At 37.9% G+C, this 21,472-nt stretch overlaps 1 protein-coding gene across 1 annotated transcript in view; it reads left to right on the top strand.

Moving 5' to 3' along the window:
- The window catches only part of MYO3A (myosin IIIA), a 114,505-nt gene that overhangs the window by 87,949 nt on the left and 5,084 nt on the right, over positions 1 to 21,472 (top strand). The window contains exons 26-33 of the mRNA XM_072925418.1: positions 1,898 to 2,009; positions 2,642 to 2,804; positions 3,449 to 3,535; positions 6,992 to 7,115; positions 7,924 to 8,842; positions 9,531 to 9,669; positions 18,765 to 18,874; positions 21,401 to 21,441. Of these exons, the coding sequence (XP_072781519.1) occupies positions 1,898 to 2,009; positions 2,642 to 2,804; positions 3,449 to 3,535; positions 6,992 to 7,115; positions 7,924 to 8,842; positions 9,531 to 9,669; positions 18,765 to 18,874; positions 21,401 to 21,441 (1,695 nt within the window). The remainder of the gene's footprint in view (positions 1 to 1,897; positions 2,010 to 2,641; positions 2,805 to 3,448; positions 3,536 to 6,991; positions 7,116 to 7,923; positions 8,843 to 9,530; positions 9,670 to 18,764; positions 18,875 to 21,400; positions 21,442 to 21,472) is intronic.

Raw genomic sequence — 21,472 nt, 5'->3', positions numbered from 1 at the left:
TGAGCATTTGGGTAGAAATTTACTTGCTTATACTCTGCAATTTTCTTCAAGGACTTGAGTATTAGAAATGTCTTATTTCAAATTAAAGTCAAGAATTTGCAGCCACAGCATGCAAGGAACACCACAGTTTCTCTAGCTCCCAATCCGGAGCACTGTGCAACATCTGTCTGTGCAGGGTAGATGCTAATTTGGGATTCTTGGTCTAGGGATGACAAGTTCATTGAGTGCATAATGTTGTTTAAAATATAATTCATAAGTATTATTTAAGAAGCAGAACTTGGTGAATTCAGTGTTGTTGTATTATTCCTTTAACTACCTTCTTCCTCCATCCCAAAAGTCTACACTTCTTTCTTACAAATAAAGACCCTGAGCACTTGTCTCAATCAGAACAGAGTTGTGTGGAATGGAGATCAAAGCTGGGAAGAAGCAAGCATCACCTATTTAGACAGAAGCATTAGAAAGAGAGAGTTAGCAGTAGAGTGCTGCAGGTGCATGAGATGAGAGGGGAACAGCAAAGGGATGTTTTTAAAGCCCTGTTTCTGGAAAAATAATCCTAGAACTGTTGCTGTTTTGGAAGAATGCAGCTTTTAGATGGGTGCAGCATGGAAAGAGATAGTTATCACTACAAGATGTACTGTAGCTTTTGGTGACAGTATTTTATTAAAAAAACCCACCCAAACTTAACTGTTCAAGTAACATAGATAAAAGCAGTAAACATAAAGGGGTAGCTCTCTAGAGACTGTGTCCCTGATTACAGTGAGGCTGGGCAGATCCCTGGCACTGAAGACATGGCCCTCAAAAGAAAAAAGGATTTTTATTAAATGTATGTCTTATTTTGGATTTGGTTTTTTTTAATAGTTGAGAGTTATGGGTAGACCTGAGATAATGACATCATTATTTGGTTTTAATAAAAATAAGCCAATTCATTGTGTTTTACAAAAAAAAAAAAAAAACAAAAAAAAAAAAAAAAAGGAACTGTAGATGATAATGAAGAATCTACATTGTCTCTTTTTTTATTATTCCATGAGCAAACTGTTACTGTCATTTAAAGCTGGTAAACCCAGGCTTTGTGTTTAAAAGCTGAATAACAAGAAAAAAGCAGAATGTACTGTCAGGAAGTACACATAATTAATGTAATTTTCTTAAATTAAAAAGTCAAGATAGAGATGGTTCATTTTGTTGTAGGGCATTTTGGAAAGTCCTGGAACAAACAAGTATTTTCTATCCAGCAGCTGAGCTGGTGTATCACAGGTAATTTTTATGAGTGAGCATCGTGACCTCTGTTCCTAGTCAGAAATAATTCTGAGTAATGAGTTTGCCAGTTTAAGTGCTTACAGATGATGTGTCACAATGGCACTTACATGTTCCAAAAGAATCTGCAAAACTGATTCCAAGGAGCTAACAAGAGCTAGGATGCATCTCAGGATCTATTGAGATATCAAGTATCTCGAAGGTAGACGGTCTAACACTTGAGACAAGATAGGAAATTTTTGTTAAATTTTCTAAATGCAAATTAATATAATTTAGGCAGAAAAGCTTTTAAAATATTTTTATTTTACTTTTATATTACCACTGAAATCACTTTCACAGAATGTAGTGAGCAGGAAAGAAATGGTGTGCTATTCTACTTGGGTTGAATTCTTTTTAAAAACCTTCTGGTGTTGGTATAGAATTAAAAAAACCCTCCAGGCTGTGCAATATGTCACTCATCCACTTTTGACTGAGTTTCCTAATACTGTGTATAAATAATTGCACTTGCTTTCATATGCTGTTTTGGTTTTTTCAGTGCTCTGGTTTCTTTCATTTAATTGTTTTTATTACTTAAAAGAATTGTTTAAATGTATTTGCATATATTACCCTCCATTAATCAAATAAAGAATCATGTATTTGTCTTTAGGTATTACCTCATCTGTTACAAAACAAATGATGATCCTCCAGTAAGCCCAGAGACCTGTGCTGCCATCTTGGAAAAAGCCCACCTTGACAACTGGGTCCTTGGAAAAACTAAAGTAATTTTTTAATATACTGTATCTTCTTCATTCCAGTATGCATTATTAACATAGTAAACAATTTGTTTTCTCACCAGTTTGGTTAGAGTAGCTCTTGGTTTTTACTCTTTTTAAAAAGCAAAGTCCTTAATATATACCAGGAATGTGTTAGTGACCCTTGTGCTGGATTCACTTTTTAGGACTTATGTGAGTTCCATGCTTGATAAAAACAATTTAGTAAATAAACTATGCTTTACATTTAAAATTGGGAAACTGAAAAATTGAAGGTTCCAGACTTGGATCACATTTATGCAACGTACATTAGATTTGTGAGGTTAGCAAAACTGTCAGCCTTGTAGTTTTGAAAATAGATTTATAGTTACAGACTGAAGGTTTGCACTGGAACTTTAAAAAATCTTGCCATAAACAAATTAATAAGCAGGGACTGAGTAAAGATGCTGAAGAGAAGAGTAAGGTAAACTAATATTCCAAACAATGAAAATGCTATCTCAAAGAATGATCCTTTAGGTACTACAACTGAAGGGTCTGTTCATCATTTGAAAACAACTTGTAACTCTTGCTGATGTTAAATATATTGAATCAATAAAGGGCTGGGAAGGTAAATAAAACTTTTGTTTGTTTCTCTTTTTAAGGTATTCCTCAAATACTATCATGTGGAGCAGCTGAATTTAATGCGGAAGGAGACAGTTGACATGATTATTTTGATTCAAGCATATGTCAGAGGGTGGCTGGGTTCGAGGAGATACAAAAAGATAAAGGAACAGAGGGAACAAAGTGCTATTAAAATACAGTCAGGTAATAGCTTTAAAACATTTAACATTTTTCTTAAAGCTAGTGCATATGTACAGTTGATAGATGAATGTGCATGCTGGATGTGGATTTTGCTCTTTTCCTGCTGTTACATTTGACAAAATATCTTTTACTTGGTCGTATCTGTTCTTATGAAGAAAAATTTCTTTTAACCAGATTATGACAATCTCTTTACTGAAATTACATTTATCAATGTTATATTTAAAAGGCAATTTTAAGAATGGAAGGATGTGATTGCACAGATGATACTCTTATTAATAATATTCTGGCATGCACTGACAAGGTTGTATAATGTAATAATGAAAATAAAATATATTAACTGTCCTAGATAATAAGGCCAATTACCCTGTTGATGGAGGCATCAACTGATTTTTTTAATACTTTCAAACATAATCTTATTTTACATTCTGATTATCTTGTGTTTTATATTCATTTATTTCATAATAACTTTATTCACCAGAAGATGTATTTTTATGTAGATTTACTATTTGTGCTTGTTTGCCATGTTTTTTTGAAACATAAAGCCTGCAAAATATTTATTAACATTTTAATAGAGGTCTGTAATTCCAGAATATTTTAATTATTTTTTGTACCCGGTGGTTTACCTAGTTTTTAACATCTCTTTTCAGCTTACAGGGGGTTTGTTGCTCGTAAAGAATACAAAAATGCAAAGCATAATAAAAAAGTGGAAGAATACATTACCAAATTTCAAGCAAGTAAGAATTGTTTGCTTTCTTGGCTTTTAATGTGCTATCCATACACAATGTTGACCCAGATTCTTGCTACACTGATTGACTATGCTCATTTACATATTCTGCAATTTATCTATTATATGTCTATATACAGTGGCTGAAATGGATCACTGTATTCTGTTACCTGTACCTCAGAGTGATTTAGGCATTTTCCACTGCTGTGATGTAGGATGCTCAAATGGCATCGCTAAACCTTGTCACTCCTAGTCTGAGTACTACAGCTGCCCAGCTATGGGTATTGTTGAAACCCACACAGCACTGTCTGCATATCATGTGTGTGTGGGTGCCACTCAGTTAGGAATAGGGTTTGTTATGTGTCAGTAATGGTTATATTTGGGAAGACTGCAAGTTGTAAATTCAGTCGTGTCTCTTCTTTTTTGCCATTGCTTTGTTTCTCTTTTGCAGCCATAATGACCCTGGGCCCAGGTGTTGCTATGGGACACCCCTTTTTCTTCCCTGTACTTTGGTCTCCCCTGTCCCTGCAGAGACATCCCCAAGCTAGACACGGTCTAGGCAGCTCTGAAATCAGGAGCAGTACAGCTGGAGAGATACAGGACTGAAGGCCAGGTTGGATGGGGCTCTGAGCAATCTTGTCTAGTGGAAGGTGTCCTTGCCCATGGCAGTGGGGTTGGAAGTAGATGATCTTTAGGATCCCTTCCAACCCAAACCATTCTATGGTTTTATGATTCTATAAAAACAGCTGGCACAAATCTGCACAGCATTTTCAGTAATTACAAAGGTGGAAACCCAAATATAAGCAAATGTTGCCAGTACCCAGGCTATTTAAACAACCCCAAATATGCCTTCATGAGTATATACCACCACCAGTGTTGGTTTAATACTTGTCAGATGCATTTGTTAAACCAGTGTGTACTGAAGATCACCTCACTGCAGTTGGTAGAATTTCATTAGTGTAGAAAACAATCTAAAACCAGCATAAAAACCAGTAATGAGTCAAAAATTATAACACATTTGAACGCAGCCAATTATATTAGGATATTTAGCAAATACAAAAGCATAAACTTAGCACTTCACTCTGTTAATGTCCCAAATGTTTCTTTTTGTCCACCTTCTCTGTCATGTCTGCAGTTGGATTTCAACTTTTTCAGTGCACATGAAGCCAAAACTGAAATGAAGTCCATTTTTACTTAGCTCTTTCCATTCCCCCCGACCGCCCCCCCCTCCAATTTATTTCTAAAGCAATACAAAACTCCTCTTCCCGTTTGAAAACAAAGCTTAGACAGGAACTATATCATTGCTTTGGTTTTTTTTAAGTTTTAAAGTTTTTCTAGAAGTTTTTTATATCTTCTAATGTTTACATATTTTTATTAGAGTTCTCTCGCACTGTCATGTGCGTGAATGCAAAAGGATTGTTTTGCATTCTTCTTTGTAGGAGGAGAAAATTAATAGACTGTTAGTTTGACTAGTGTAGTTGGAGAAGTAGGAATTTCATCCTCTAATCCACTGTCACTTTTAGAATTCTATATATTGCAGTCAGAAATAAACTTCCTCTTTTTCCCTCTTTTACATCTAATGTGTGTGTGTGAGTTATTATGTGTCGTAGTGCAACACTATATCATTACAAGCTTCTCAGAAAACCTCAAAAGTGAACAAGAATAGTATAAAAAGACCAGATGCAGCTTCTATTGCCATGCCCATTGATAACTTTATTTGTTTCAAAACTACTCCTGTTGAGTTGCTTTTACATGAAAATGGAAAGCGAATTGCCTCAGAAGTCCAAGAAACTCAAGAAGTGTTCCAAGAACTTTACAATTTCCACTTTTCTAAGGCTCTGTCAGACTGCAATATAAAATCCAGTTGTGCTGCTTCCAATAAGTATTTGTGTTTCTTTGTCCTATATCCAGTTATCAAGGTGTAATTTATGCCCATTTTATATGGTGCTTCTTACATTGATTGACTGCACCTAGTGGAGCCCAAGCTGGTCTAAGTTATGAGCAGGGAATGCTAAAGCACATAAAACTTAGCACTAAATTATATTAATGTGTTGGAACAGACTGTTAATGCTCCCTTCTTATTTTCAAGTGAGTTTGACCTTTTCACTGTGATGCAAAACACTCTCAGCAGAGTTAAAGAAAGAGTCCTATATATACCATGTCCACAGGATATTTAAGTCACCTGAATCCACTATCCCCATATCTTGGTACTGCATTTGGTATTACAGTTCAACAGAAATATTTTGACAAAACACTGTGTTATTTTTATTTTGCCAGGGATTAGCAGATTTGTGCTGAATCCCTGGAATTGCAGATTTTTCCAAATGACAGCACTGTAGAGACTGTGCCAGTTCCCATTAAGAAATTATTTGCAAGTTCAAAAGTTTTTGAAGCAAGATTCTGAATGCAATTCAGTTTCTGATTAGGACACTTCAGTGTAGATGTCTAAGTGTGATTTAGGTATCTAAACTGCTGTTATAGTCCGTAGAGCCTAGGGTTTGAATAATTTTATTCAAAATCAGCAAATGCTCAGCTCATTTGCCCTCATACTGGTATCTAGTGTTATTTGAGGTGCCCTGGTTATCTTGTCTGGCCTCCAGCTTTCTTTCACCTGTTATACCCAACTTTTCCTGTCCAGAAAGTCCCATCTGGCCTGTTCTTTCCGCCAGCTCCATGTGGATGCTTTGCTGTCCTGGAGCACTTCAGATGGCACCAGATACCAACGTGCTAGCAACTGCATCAAGGCCCCAGTGACCCATCAGCACCTACATGGCCCAGGGAAGGCCCATGTTTGAGTCCTTATTTCTGGTTCAGACCAGAAAATTAATCTTGTGCCTCCCACAAAGCACAGGTAGGGAGTTTCTCTGCCACAGTGCACCTGGTTACTGTGGAGCGTAGCACATCTTTCATGCTGAGCCTTTTCATTTTGAATAATCAGTCTTTGCAGAAGGAGCATGAGCTAAGTCTTCTGTAACTGCTGAGCTATAAAATTCCCAGTTTCTCTCTGATATATTGAATGTTCAGCTAATTCCAAGCCTGTGCCAGCTGACAGCCTGGTAATCTCTATAGCCTGATAATGAAGCATTTCCCATGGAAATGAAAGACAGAGTCAAATCAATTGCCTGAATCAGGCAAAGCAGGTACATTAAGCTCTCAGTACTGTGTTCTAGAGGCATTTGTATAGCTCTGTGCTTCTGTTTTATTCTACATCTTCATATATTTTCTTTAGTCCGACAAAATATGAAGAAAGAGCTTGTTTGTATCCTCATGTAGAATGGGTACAGCTTTCTGAAATCTCAAAAAATTTTATGGGAATCATTTCAGATGAAACATAATCATAATAGGCACCCTGGTCTATATATCCTTGTTAGCTTTTGTTTAATGGTGTTAGTATTTGACTGTCTGAAATGTGTGTGGCACCCATTGCTTGTTGCCTAAGGTTTTTTTGCATTACAATTTGTACCAGTTGCCAGAGGATACTTACTCAGGAAGAAGAGAAAAGAACTAACTGAAACAAGAAACAAAGCAGCAATAAGCATTCAGTCTCACTACAGGGGATATAAGGAGAGGAAGGTCTTCAAAAGCAAGAGGTAGTGTTGTTTTCTCTTCTGTCATTCAAATGTGTCCCTTTCTAGTAATTACAGCACTGAATAACAACATTATAAGATAAGAGTGAAGAAAATTAGGATTATTCTATATATATATGCAGAAGTAATGTATATTTATGTGAAGGTTTTTAATAGTAGCCAATATTCTTATCTTTTCAAGCCCAAGGAATAAAGGCACATCAACAATACTGTACCTACCTGTAATGTTAATGTAATCTATAGATGAGTCTCTTTTTGAAATTAGCTCATCATAAAAAAATGTTCAGACAAGAATGAGATAGATATCTGCAAGGAACTGTTCTCATTTTAAGTCACTGTTCAAGATAAGCAAAGGTAATGACAGAGGAAACACAGAATACCCTTAGGATTGTGTGTATATATACATTCTTGAAATGTTAAGAGGTTTATGCCTTATGTTTTTGTTAACATTTAAATTAATTCTTTACTGTTTTATCAGCTCTCACACAACCTAGATTGTCTTTCTGGCAATTTTCTGTTAAGTTTAACAGAGATGTCCCTTTTAACTTAAGAGATGATAATGTTGATGATAATAATGTTATCCCTTTTCGCTTTAAGAAATATAATAATAATAATAATAATAATAATAATAATAATAATAATAATAGAAAATGCTATATTTATTTCCAGCTATATGTACTAAATCTTTCCCATGTTGCAATGTATCAAATTTCCAGTTAGTACACAACGACCACCAAAGGTAGTTGTAAAGTTGTCTCTATTCTTCATCTCCTTCAGCTGTAATTTTTGCCCAAAACTCTGTTCTGTTCAGGGAATCACTTAGAAATCAAGAAATTGAAAATGCAGCAACCATTAGCAAGAAGGAAAATGATGGAGAACTTCAAGATCCCGAGGAAAGTCCAACTGAAGTGGAGAGTGCCCTCCCTAGAACGGAAGAAGAAGCAGCTGCCATAGCAGAGGATGAATTATCTGCTGTGGAATTCCTTGAAGCACAACTGCAGCCAGCTCAAATTGATACACTGGAAGAAGTAGCAAGTGAGGAGACTCAAGATGAACCTGATGCTGTCACTGACAGCAAATGCTCAGGGAACAGTGACACAGGGAATGGAGAAGAGCAACTGCAAACATCTATTGAAGGAGAGGCAGCTTCTGTGAAACAGAACCTGGCAGTAGAAGAGGTTAGTGAAAGTGAAGAACAGGACTCTTTGGAAGAGTTACCCAGCAAATCTTCTGTCAAAACCTCAGCTGAACCTAGACCCCAGCAAGAGCAAGATAATCAAGACACACTCAGTGCAGACTGGCAAAATCAAGAATCTGCTGTGGTCCAGCCCAGAACTGACAGGGATGTGGAAAGAAGCTACCTAAAGCGTGAAGCAACAATGCCTACAGGAGGTAAAGGAATCACAAGAAAAGAGTCACTAAGAAGAGGCTCATGGAAGCAAACTGAGGCAGAAAAACAAGGTCCAGAAGACAAAGAGAAGGCAGCAGTAGTAATTCAGAGCAATTACCGGGGTTACAGAAGGAGAGGACAACTCAGAAAAGAAGGAAAACTACCTTGCAAAAGTCAAGAGAAAACAATAAAGGAACCAAAAGAAGCAATACACGTTCAAAATAACAATCCCCAAACAACAAAAGGTAGGGAATGCACCAGTACAGAAGCGGAAGACTCTAAGACACTGAAGGGAGACTCAGAGAAAGAGGCTTGTGATTTGGCAGCCTTTTCACGACAGGTAAGAAGCTTGTAAGCCGTGTAGATGGAGCTGTCCTCTGTCCTCTGATCAGTGACAGAATGGCAAAGTTATTTTACTGACTTCTATGACACAAAGATTTTGCTCTCTCAACTAAGACAGAGACTTTGTAATGTATGTTCTATGAAAATGCGTATTTTGATTTGCAAGAGAAAACAGCCTTTTCAGGAAGGAGGAAAAGTCAAAGAGTACTGGCAAAAATAATGTTAATCTGATTTAAATTAAATGCAGAAGCTTTTTCTTTCAAATGTTTGTTTACCCATCAAGGTCCCTAATTCAGTACACTTGTAAAATGACCCTGTAAATGAAACTAAAGTTGCTGTGCCAATGTCAAAGACTTGCACATGTGCAGAGAAGTATGCCTACAGCTGTAGAAACAATCTTGCATCAGCAAGGCACCATCTGCCCACGTGTGTGAACCAATGAGAAGTAGCTGTAGGACTGGACTACAGTGTTGAGTTTCCTATGTGTCAGTGTTGAGTTTCCTATGTGTCTTTTTTTTCCCCATCTTCATTTTTTTCAAGAAATGAGGAGTTAAATGTGGTGGGGTGTGCACTGCAGTCGATGGGGCAATACCTTTTAAATTAACTTTCTAGTCCACTATTTTACGTTTGATTACCTTGGAACATGTATACTTACTTCTATAATAATGTAAAAATATGTTTTTCAGATATCAAAATTATCTGAAGATTATTTAGCATTGCAGCAAAAACTGAATGAAATGATATTGTCCCATCAGCTGAGACCTGTGATGATGCCCAAAGATAAGCAAGCTAATGGCCGGCTTTCTTCTCATGTTTGTCAGTCAGGTAATGTTTAACCTTACTGTTGGCAGAATTTTCATTTGTAAACAGGACTGAGAAGAAGCTACTCCTGGTCATGTCAGGGAGTATGACAAGTAGCTGAGTTAATTCCAGCTTCTCTGGCTGTATATTTTTGTACTAAGCCTCATATCAGCACATGTCTGGAACATAGTTTCCAGAGAAATACCCAAACCTGGTTGGGATTTATGTATTTACCAATTTTTTTGGTCTTTTGTTCAGTGCTGCTTAGGATTGCTGAATGAATCTAGACACACAATCTCTAGGAATACTTTTATCTGGTAAAATTCCATATTGGCTCTTGTTAACTCAGTTGTCTCTCAACTGTGTGTGCTATTGATATGATATGGGACTATGCTTTCAAAACACAACAGTTTTTTAAGTAATATGTCAAACAATTTACTAAAGTTTATGACATATATGCTGAGTGAATTTTTAGCTATCCACAGATACAACTGAGGTTACTCAAAACCTGTAACTCCTACCCATGTTGGTGGGTATGTTGCATGTATTGCACGTATTGTAATTGCATGTAAAGTTTTATTAATATTCATCATCCATTTAACTCACACACTGAAGAGGGTGTGATCTTTAGAAATATGCTCCAGAGTTATTTATATTCTGGTTAACATGGATAGTGAAGGTTTCCAAAATGCAAGCATGCTTGAAGCAGCTTGGGTGGCAGTGGCAAAGAGTACCAGGAGAATAAAGAGGACATGGGATTCTGAGCATGCAGATCATTAAGACCTGAACTCCACCAAAAGGACCCCAAAGAACTGACAGAGCGGTTCAGACCTCTTCTGTTGGAATAGAAGTAATAGGGAATTTTCCCAGTTCATGTCCTGGGCTGCAGATGTGGAGGATGAGGGCAGATGTGGCAGATAACTGGCTGTGTCTCTATTTGTGTGGCAGGGCTTGTGCGAGCTCACTGCATTGCCTCTGGGGAAGGGGTGGGATAAGATCTAGGACTGTCTCTCACTGCCCAGGGCTAGTTGTGCTATTTTCATTATAACATTGTGGATTCAGTTGTCATGAGTGATGAAATTTCTTTCTGTTCCCATGACTACATTGAAAAGATCTTAAAATTATTTCAATCCCATTTTGGAGTCCTCTCAAATGGGCAAGCTGCTAAAATGAGGGCTTGGTGTTTACACCTCTAAGTGCAAACCAGCTGCTGGTAGGTAATCTATGTAGTTCAGCCTGTTTCCAAGACCAAAGTCTGCAAGAGAAAATAAATGGGAAATGGAAAACTAAGTGCTATGACCTTTCATTAAAGACAGAGCAAGGTTTGTGATTGTCATTAATGGTCTTATATTAAGTTCTCTACTAAATGCTGCTGGTTTTTTTACAAGATAAACCTGAGAAGTTAAAAATGTATGCTTTGGAAAACACCTCTTGGTTCTAACACATTTTCCAACAGAAGCTAGAGAAAAGAGGTAGATAGAGGGAAAGGGAATATACAAATGCTTGCTTTATCAGTTAAAGATCTCATCACTTGCACTAGTGAACCAGGTGAAAATGTACCAGTATGTTCCTGCCATGCGCAAAATGCAGTGAAGTCTACCCTTCACACTGCTATTAATTTAAGTAGCTATACAGGAGATAAAAGCTTGCCAGGGTTTGTCACCTCTGCACCCAAGCTTGCCTAAAGGGGTGACCAGTCAGCCACTTCACTTCCCTTTTTCTCTGAAAATGTGACGCTGCTGTAAAACCCTGCGGTGTCACAGTGCAGAAGCTTTCCAGTGGTAAAGTGTGCTAACCTGTCCACTGGAAAACCTTTCTTGGTGTGGAATGTGAACTTTCTTTTTCTACAGTTGAACATCATTCCCATGACAGGAAAGCTGTTTCTTTTCCAGCTATGATCAATGCACAAGATAGTGAAGACAATATACTGTAGTAATTCCACAGTTTCCCTTTCAGCCAGTTGGAAACTGGCTTTATCACAAAGCTGCATTGTCTTAAGTAGATGTTTATCATATCAAACATGATCTAACTAGATGCAGAGAATATTTAGGTAACGATATGCCTGTGTTCACTTCATTTAATTTGTACTATCTAAAGCAAGAGTTACCAACATTCTGGATATCGTATTTTCTTCCTCTACGCAATATAGTAAAATATCTACAAAACCCCCAAAGATTTGAGGTAAGATTCTGCAGATGGTCATGCTAAAGTGAAGCAGGTAGACGACTGTTACAGTGAGCTCATGGGCACTCTGTGCCCCCTTCCCCAGGACTCTGTGACTCTGATCAAGATAACCCTGGACCCCTCCTTTCTGCCCCAACGGGGCTGGCGGAGAGCCAGAGAAGCCCACCCTGTCCAAAGTCTATATAGACCCCTGACATTTCCTGTTCGTTCTCTTTTGCCCCGCTCTCCACAAGGACATCACAGAATAAAGAGAGCTGAACCAACATATCTCGGGGCAAGAGCCTCTTTTGGAAATCTTTGCCATCTCCTCCCCTCACAGCCTCTGATCTCTGAGCTAGCCTGATTATTCAGGGGGCTGTGTGAGGGGGGGAATGTCAGACGAGATGATCCACTGCCTTATTACCTGGGAGGAACCTGCCTGTCTACCTGCCTACATTATGTGTTACAGTGGGATTTATACACACTCATTTACAGAAGGATATGCTTTTACTGCAGCTTGCCCTGTCCTATGGCTGCTTTTCCTGTCTACTCTTCAGAAGGCAGGGATTGTTGAGCTTTAGGTGTTCTTTAAATCATGTGGTATTTACCTATTTGTAATTACATTGATCATTTACATTTATTTACCTTTTTCATCTATTTCACTAGTTATATATGTTGTTTTAGAGAATGAATTGCACATGAATTGGATTTTATAGCTAGATAGGAGAGTTTGGCTGCCTTTGTCTGTGGGTAGGTGGCCATTGTGCAGTAACATAATTTACCACTTCCTCTGATAAAATATTTTATTACATCTGCTACCCATAGAAGAGGAGGAACTGAGGGATCAGCTGATGGCATACTGTGACAAATGTTCACATTTTTTAAATGGTTTGCTTGTTTGTTTGTTTGTTTGTTTTTTAAAAAAATGCAAAGCTTGCAGTTCAAAGAATATCTGAGCAAAAGGTTAATTTAATCTTAAATCCACAAGGTTAAGTTGTTCTTAAATGAGTTTCTTCATTTTTATAAAATGAAGAAATTTATAAAATTTCTTACATGCTTTCAGCTAATGTAATGGCTGCACCCCAGAACTGCACCCTTGGACTGCTAGTGAGCCTGGGGTTGCTGTGGTGTCAGAACAGATGCACAAATGGATGCTGTCAGTTTTTTGAGATCAAAGCCTGAAGTGAAGGGAATTTAATCATTATGGGAGGAAATTTCTTTCTTTTTTTTCCAGATGAATCATAGTGCTCATCCCTCTACTTATTAAATAACAGTTCAAGTAAAAAATATCAGGAAGAGAATTTTCTATATTTAGAATTAAATTTACATGGTACGAGGAACCCCGATGCAGCTGAGGACATTTTCAACTAAATTAGGCCATGAGACAAGCAGGGTTTTCATCCAGGATTCCTTCTGCTGTAGGCTGTCAAAGCACTATTTACAGGAATGTAATGGGCAGGCTCTGCAAGGAAAAGGGAGGCTGTGTATCACTGGCTGGGCAGAGCAGTATTCACCAGCCAGACTTCCTTCTTTGCAAGTGAGTAGTGAGCCAGGGAGCACTGAGGCATGGGACTCGAGAAAAATGGTAGGCAACAATGCTGGCTGGTGGTTCTCAGCTACAGGAGGGGTCCTTTGGGCACACAGCCAGGATGTAGAAGATCTGTGCTGGGAGTTGCTCAGAGCACACAATCTGGGAGGTTGTGGAAGTGGAACACAGCCATTTCCATTAAATATCCTCTCTTAAAAAGCAGTAATCCCAGGTCACCAGACTTGGTGAAATGAGAGGTGCTGGAACAAGTCCAGAGAAGGGCAACAAAGCTGGTGAAGGGTCTGGAGCACAACTCCAATGAGGACCATGAGGGAACTGGGGGAGTTTAGCCTGGAGAAGAGGAGGCTCAGAGGTGACCTTATCACTCTCTACAGCTGCCTGAAAGGAGGATGCAGCCAGGTGGGGGTTGGGCTCTTCTCCCAGCCAGCTGGAGACAGGATAAGAGGACATGGCCTCCAGCTGCACCAGGGGAGGTGCAGGCTGGACATCAGGAGGAATTTCTTCACCGAAAGGGTTGTTAAGCATTGGGATGAATTTCCCAGGGAAGTGGTGGAGTCACCATCCTTGGAGGTGCTTAAGAAACAGCTGGAGATGGTAGTTCATGCCATGATCTACCTGGTCAAGGCTGGACTTGATGATCTTAGAGGTCTTTTCCAATGTTTATTATTCTGTTGTTCTGTATTAGTGTCAGCCAGAGACTGAAACTGCTTCCCTCAGTGGGGCTGTGGGACTTAGGTGTGAGAGATCAAACACTGACAACCTCTGCTGTACACAGTCTGAAAGTCCTCAGTCTCTTGCAGTTTCTGCTTCTAGGTCTGTGCCAGAGTAATCCGTCTTGTTTTTTCTAGATTGCTAAGAATTTGCTGCCATCAGCTGTAATTCCCAAATCCGGCTATGAATTAAAAATACCTAAAAGTTCCTAACCAGAATGTTGCAGAGCAGTGCTTTTCTCAGTGCAAATTCCAAACTTGAGTAGTTTCATCCTCATGCTGTGTACAATTAGAACAGTAAAAAGGAATGCACATAGGTGTTGTAAGCAGTAATAACTATTAACTTCTCATTATCAAGTCCTGGAATTCCAGTTGCTGTATTTCCATTTTTACTGATTACTTTCAATTCCCTCTACAAAACCTGTACAATCACTGCTTTTCATTTTGTTTTCCTTCCTGCTTAATTCTGAGCCCGGCTTTATCCTTCTGTCTCCCTAAGATGTGGAACAGCTCTAAATCAAGCATGTAACATTGCACTTAAATGACGTGAAGATGGCTTTGCCTGTTTCTCCTGGTGGCTTAATAAATAGAGATCTTTGGTCCCTTAGATATTTATCACAGCTGTAACCACTATTTCTCCAGTCTTCAGTATGAAATCTGTTGTAAGTCATAGTTAATTTACATTAGCCTCCACAGATGTTGATTCCTCAAGATTGCTGTCTTCCAAGCTCATCATTGAATGTCAGAAGGTACAGACAGTTCAACCTAAAGGGCTGTTGATACTGACTCATCTTTATTCAAATATTTTTTGCTCATCCTTGAATGTTTCAAGCACATGCAGCTCTCCTCAGTTCATGTAGTTTGTGGTGGTGTTCAGGATACACATGCATATTGTATACACATTTCAGCATATTTGGAGCTTTCAGTGAGGGCTGAGTATGAAAGTAATTATTTGTTGTAGAATTGAGTGTGTGTACAACTTAGGTAGGAACCTTTGTGGTAGTGCTAAATGAGCTAGCTGAGATACTGATATGAATAAAGAATTTTTCTAAGATTTACTAAATCCTAAATCTTCTTGAGTGTTATCTGGCAGCCACACTGTTCATATGCCTTTCCTGACCCTTAACTCTGTATTTCCTTTATTCTCATGGAGAAGAACTTCAACTTTTATTATTATCATTGGTTTAACCTCTTTTTTTTTTCTTTTTTTTTTTTTTTTTACTAACCAAGTACTGACTCAATACACTTGGGAAGTCTGAGGAGGAAAATCTCCCCATTTCAACCTGTTATTCAATCTGTCTTCCTCCTGATAAACCCTTTAGGGAGTGTCTGTGTCACATCAAAGTTTCCAGTTTCTCCTACACATTTCTCCTGAGGCATGTCCCAGCACTGACAGCACCTCTTCAGGTAGATACAACAGCAAGGTGTGGCTGGCAGCAGAGATGGGAGCCTCAGCACAGCTCCCCAGTCCTTAGCTCTGCTAATGACTAACTAGGATGTAGCCCTTAAGCAAGTCTCCATGTGTCTTTGTGCATCTTTTTTACCTTCTAGTAGGATAGGGATGGTAGTGCCAACCTGGCACTTCCAAAGCACTTCAACAGCTACTGTGTGAATGGTTTTTGTGCCAGTGCTGTAAAATATCAATTTAAATGACTGTTAAAGGAGAAACATTGGTTTTCCTTTTACATAGAAAGCACATGGCCAGATCTTGCTAAAGATACTTTAAGTCTTAACGAAAAATAAGCTACAAGAGACTTTACTAAGAGACTTCAGTACTAAGAGACTTCAATAAAAGACTAAGAGACTTCAATAAAAACCTTTTCTTTGTAATGGAATACAGAAGTAACATAATTGCCCTCTTAACAGGTGAATTATTTCACTCCTTCTTTCTGCTTCGTTGCCTGCTACAGAAAGGTATAGGCCATCTGGAAAACAAGCCCATCAAACTCATTATTTATCACAGTTGGGTATTTAATTTTACTAAGTAAATTATTTCTATATTTATCAGAAACTAATAAAAAAGCAAATTTTACTTTGTATTATCCAACACAAGTAGCTACCACATCTGCTGAATTTCAGTAGTAGTGAACATGCAAATCTAAGTGCAAAAGGAAATCACAGCTTTACTTTCTGGTGAAACAAAGAAAGCAAAACCTTACTGTGTAATTTGGAGGCAAAACTCTGAAATGCATTTTCATTCCTATATTCAATTTTTAAAAGGAATGATGGAGGTCCAAACTTAGAAAGCTACCTGTCCCAACATGCTATTTCTTTCTCCTCAATTCTTTTTGCACAGCTTATGCATATGTACAACACAAGAGCTGAGATGAAAAGCATTTTTTTTACTGAAACCTTTATCATTGTCAAAATGGCATTTTTGAATGTATAAAGCAATCTTTGCAGACCACACACACAAGAAGTATACAAATAATTTCAATTGGAATAACTGTAATCTAGAATACAATAATGCTTTATCTGTTTGACACTGATGAATTAAATAATGTAGCAGTATACACAGTGATGGATTCTTAGGAGACAGTAAAAAATCTTTAGGCATAATGAGAGCCATTTCATTGGGATTTTCCTAGTGCCCCCAGATTGGCTTAATTTATTTTTTCAGATTTTCATGCAGTCATGATTTCTGAAAAAAATTTTGAATGTCCTACAGACAGGGTGTTAGGTATTTCTATTCAACAGCAATGAATTTTAAGGGATTTTTTGACATAGAGTTTCCTCTTTGAACTCCTCTTGTGTTTAAAAATAAAATAGGGAAGATATGCCTGTTCTCTCAAACAAATAGAAAGATAGATAACTCCAGGTGGCCCATTTGAAATGCAGCAAGGTGGCAACAGCCCATATTAAGAGCCCAGTCAAGCCTGCTGTACCTATTGAAATCAAGAAATCTTACATTTAATCTTATATTTAATACAGGTTACTGAAATTAATTTATTGTGTCTAAAATTCATTGTTTAACATGGATTATCTGTAAACTGGTTTAGAAAAACACCATTGTTCTCTTAGGTGCAAAATGTTAAAAAGATACATGCTCATTCATTACAGAAGAAGCAGTCTGCATTTCAGATAAGAAACTAAAACAATAAATGTAATCATTATCCAACTACAATTAAATTAACATTATTCATTCTGGCTTTTCTGTATACCCATGACCTTTACAAGCCTTTATTTATCACACATAACAAAAAATTTAAGCAGCTAATTTTGCAGGAGTCAACACTAATGCATTACTGGTCATTTCTCATTTTAAATTATTGTGCTGCCTTACCCTTAATTAAAAAGATGTCTGCTGTACATGGGAAATTTTTATTTCTATCATGTAAAAGGGTTTCTCATGGTCATAGGGAAACAAAATGGTGTTAAAGTTTACTTAACTTCATGTGGAAGTTGATCATATCAGCAAAACACACTTTAGTAATTCACTGGGATCTAGATCCCCATTCCAACCTCACACTATATTAATTTATGAATAAGGAGATGTTTTTTTCTCATGGACTGTCCTTAGTATATCTGTAATGGGACAAGGGACAAGATCAAACCTCACTGGATAATGCAAGATACCTTAGACAATGGGTTCACTGTGCTGGGACTTCATTCACCACCTCATATGTGTCTCCATGACCCACCTCTGCCATTGGTGTTCTGCTGCTGTGCAACACTTCTCCTTCATCATGAAGGAATTGCTGTTGCCGTTAACATTTCCTGTCTGAAGCTGAAGGGAAGGAGACCAAGTTCACTGGGTGACCATATCTGTGGTCTCTTGTCCCTCCAGGGCCAGTTCTGTGGTCTTCCTGGGCATGAGGAACCCTGCACTCTGTTGTCTCTGTGCCAAACGACCTATGAACCCAAGCAGCCCTGTATCTTAGCACTGCCAGAACTGCATATAGATTTTCAACAAGCAAATACCCAAGATATTTTTCTAGGTATCTATGTGCCAGCCAATGTAATCTGCAAGTCAGTGTCTAACTCTGAACTGGGAGACTGCCAGGGGACAATAGTTCCATTTTGTGTTAAAATCTTGATTTCATTTCTATTAGAGTGAAGGCATTTTTCACATGTTTGCAGAAAGTTTTTTTGCAGAAATAAGAGACCAGAATTTGAGTACATTAACATAGACTGCATTGGATGTGATGGACATTGTCATGCTGTGTTGCCCAGTAGCACATTATTTGGCTTGAAATGAAAAGCCTTAGCAGGAGACCTGGAGGAAAATCTTCACTGTGATAAAGTAGAGGACAACCTCTGAAACAGAGGCCTAAAGCTAGTTCCCTCATTCAGCACCTTAAAGATTTACTTGAGTCTGAAAAAAACATCAACTCTGCCACATAGGTCCCCATTATGAGGCAGTGGCCTCACAGTAGCCATTACCCTCCAAAGCCCTTTTCTGAATGTGGAGCATCAGCCCTTTTCAGAAAGAGAGGCCTGTACCAGGGAGACTTCTGGGCTGCTCCAGCCTGGCATTCACTATGTGGCGTTTGTCCCTGTGGGCAGTCAGGACTCAAATGGATAAACCCATTCTCTGCTGATGAAAATGTCCAAACTAGTTGCTTACTTGAATTACTGCAAGCAGTAAAAGTGGCTGTGTGTATTTTTTTCTCCATTTGGTGAAATTCTCTCTTGTTTTTCCAAAGGCCTCCAGTTCTGGGTAGAAATAAACATTGCTGTCTTCTGCTTTTTTACAGTTGTGGCCAAAGTAGAAGAGTCTCGCCCAATGCAGAGACCCCCCAGAAGGCCACGGAAGCCCAAGACATTAAATAATCCAGAAGACTCCACCTACTACACTCTAATACATGTGAGTTTAAGAAGCTTTCCTGGACTAAAACTGTCAGATAATTCCCACCTAAACTCTCTTTCTAATTGCCCAATTCCCATTATAATTTTCAAATGCAGCATAAAAGCTGTGTTGTGCTGAAAGGAGGCAGGCCACAAACCTCAAATTTCAAACAAGACTTGAAATGGAAGTACAGAGTTACCCAGACTGGGGAGCTATGCCAGACTAGTATTTATTTTTGCACCTAATCACACTTTCATTATGGGCATAAGTAGCATTTGCATTTTCAATACACAAATCTAGTGCCCTGTCTCCATAGTTTCTTTGTAAGTCACAGGAGAGAACCAGGAGAGGCACAGGTTTGTTTGGAGCTATTTTGAGCATCTAAATTAGTACTTGATCTTGCAGAGAGAGCAAATACTAAAATAAATTGTATTAGTATGCACACTGTAACTTCCTTTACAAATGTGTCAGATTGTGATTATGAAGGCACTGGCAAATACCAACAGCTCAGGAGACTAATGGATTTGAGTGTCGCTATATATAGCCTTCGGTCCAAGTTCAGATACCGAGTGCTGCTTTCCCCTCTTGACTTCAGTGCCCTTAAACATAGGAAAAAAGGCAAGAAAGTAAGCAGAAAGAATGAAAATGTAAAAGCAGCTCAGAAAGCACTTCCAACAAAAAACGCAATTAAACTGATTTGCTCGAGGTGCCTGTATCTTAGTGACCTATTTTAACAGCCGGTGAGAACCCAGCTAATAAACTAACCGTAGCAATTGCTTCTCCTTTCAACAGAAGGTGTCACCAGGGCCTGTAGGGATGGTTGTGTCTGGCATACCAAAAAAAAGACAAATACAGCTATGTTTTATTCTGGGACTTTGAAATAGCACAGCTTTGGAACAGCGATATTCTGAAAAGAAATTACATTCTTTTAAAAAAAATTGCATGTAAGAATCAAATTTGTTTTGTGGACTGAAATGAAAGGCCTGACACAGAATCTGTATATGGAAATTTCTGAGAAGCACAATTCTGAAGTAAATGCTTATTTAGGAAACTAAACACTATAAGGTCAGGAATATATTATTTTCTGAGAGCTAATTTGTTACATAGCCAGCTCTGTACGAGAAAACAGCCACAGCATCAGTGCAAACAAGAACTGCAGTAGTGCCGGGAGATTTTTAATCAATTTTTTAGCAACAGCTTTTCAAGGTATTAATCAATATTACATTCAATGAGTTGTATTTTCAAGAAGGTGTGAAAAAGAGAAACCTGTCTTCCTGACATGTAGTTCACTGTTCAGGGAAAGGTTCAGCATAAATATCTATACACTGAAGCTTAGAAAGGAGACCTACTAGTTGCTAAATTCTTAGACCTTGGGTAAGTCATTAAGCTCTAACTTTAAATGGTAGTCAGCTTTAGAGGGCAGTCAGCTTTCCCAGATGTTACAGATTTTCTACCTTATTAAAAATCTCTGTGACCTTCAGGCATTCACAGATTATTATCAAGCCCAGATCATATGAAAGTGAAGAAATGCTTTTCTTGAGTGCATTAAAAAAAATATATATGAGTGCATTTTTTAAAAAAATTCTCTATCTTTTGAAAAATCAGATATTTCTCTCACATAATGCTACAGACATTAATTAGACACCTTACATTCTCACACATCTCCTTGCCTATCAGATGACCTGCAGGGGTATGCAAGTATAAATGAAGCCTGACAATAGCCCATTATTTATATAAGGCATGAAAATTTTATTTTAGGGTATATTTCTTTAAATCATTCTATCATTTTGGAATTATATGTCATGTTCATTTGCCTGCATACTGAAGTCCATTAGGATTTCTGATTCTCAGTGACTTTACAGTCCCTACTTCTAATACACTTTCACTCATTTGCAAGAAACACAATTAAGACCACAATCTGCAGTAAAAAATGCTGCCTTTGAAGTATGATGTGTTAGGTGCTGCAACATAGCATTGTTTTGGCTGTAGGGATAGAACTCTATTAGAGATAAGAAATTATTCACATTCCTTATAAATCTTCTCTCCTCTGCATTTTTAGAAATCTTGTATCCTAAAGGTTCTTTTGTCACTTGTTATATTGTTTTCAAATGGGGCCTTTGTCCATTTTATTCTACTAAACCTGTGTGAAGACTATGTTGGCATTAATGAGAATAGGATTATAACTCTTCCCACTGCATTGCTTCTATTAATGGAAACTCTTCTGGCATCACAGTAAATATGCCTCAGTGAGATAGTGTTGTCAACTTCATTAAAACAGCTATAGCTATTTGAAAGTTTTAGATCTCCTTTTTCTGTTCTGATCATCAGAACTTTGGCTTTTTTTTTCACAGTATGGCAACAAATTTGGGAGCAACAACATTCGCAGTCTCAAAGGTTCTTAAAAGAGGGTTTTCTGGGTCATTTGCCCATTTTCTATAATTTCTTTTACTTAAAAATATACAACACTCTCCTACCTAACACTGATGAATTGTAAATTTGCATGAGCTTTCCTTTTAGTATTTTTAATTACTTTTTCTTTCTTAGAAATCAATACAAGATGAAAAACGGAAACCAAGGAAAGAAAGGTAATGTTTTTTTCATTATCTCACTATTGTC

This window comes from Taeniopygia guttata, chromosome 2 (assembly GCF_048771995.1).
Source record: "Taeniopygia guttata chromosome 2, bTaeGut7.mat, whole genome shotgun sequence".
Classification (NCBI taxonomy): Eukaryota; Metazoa; Chordata; class Aves; order Passeriformes; family Estrildidae; genus Taeniopygia; species Taeniopygia guttata.
Note: the sequence above shows the minus strand (reverse complement) of the source record. Positions and strands in the feature narration are given on the sequence as shown.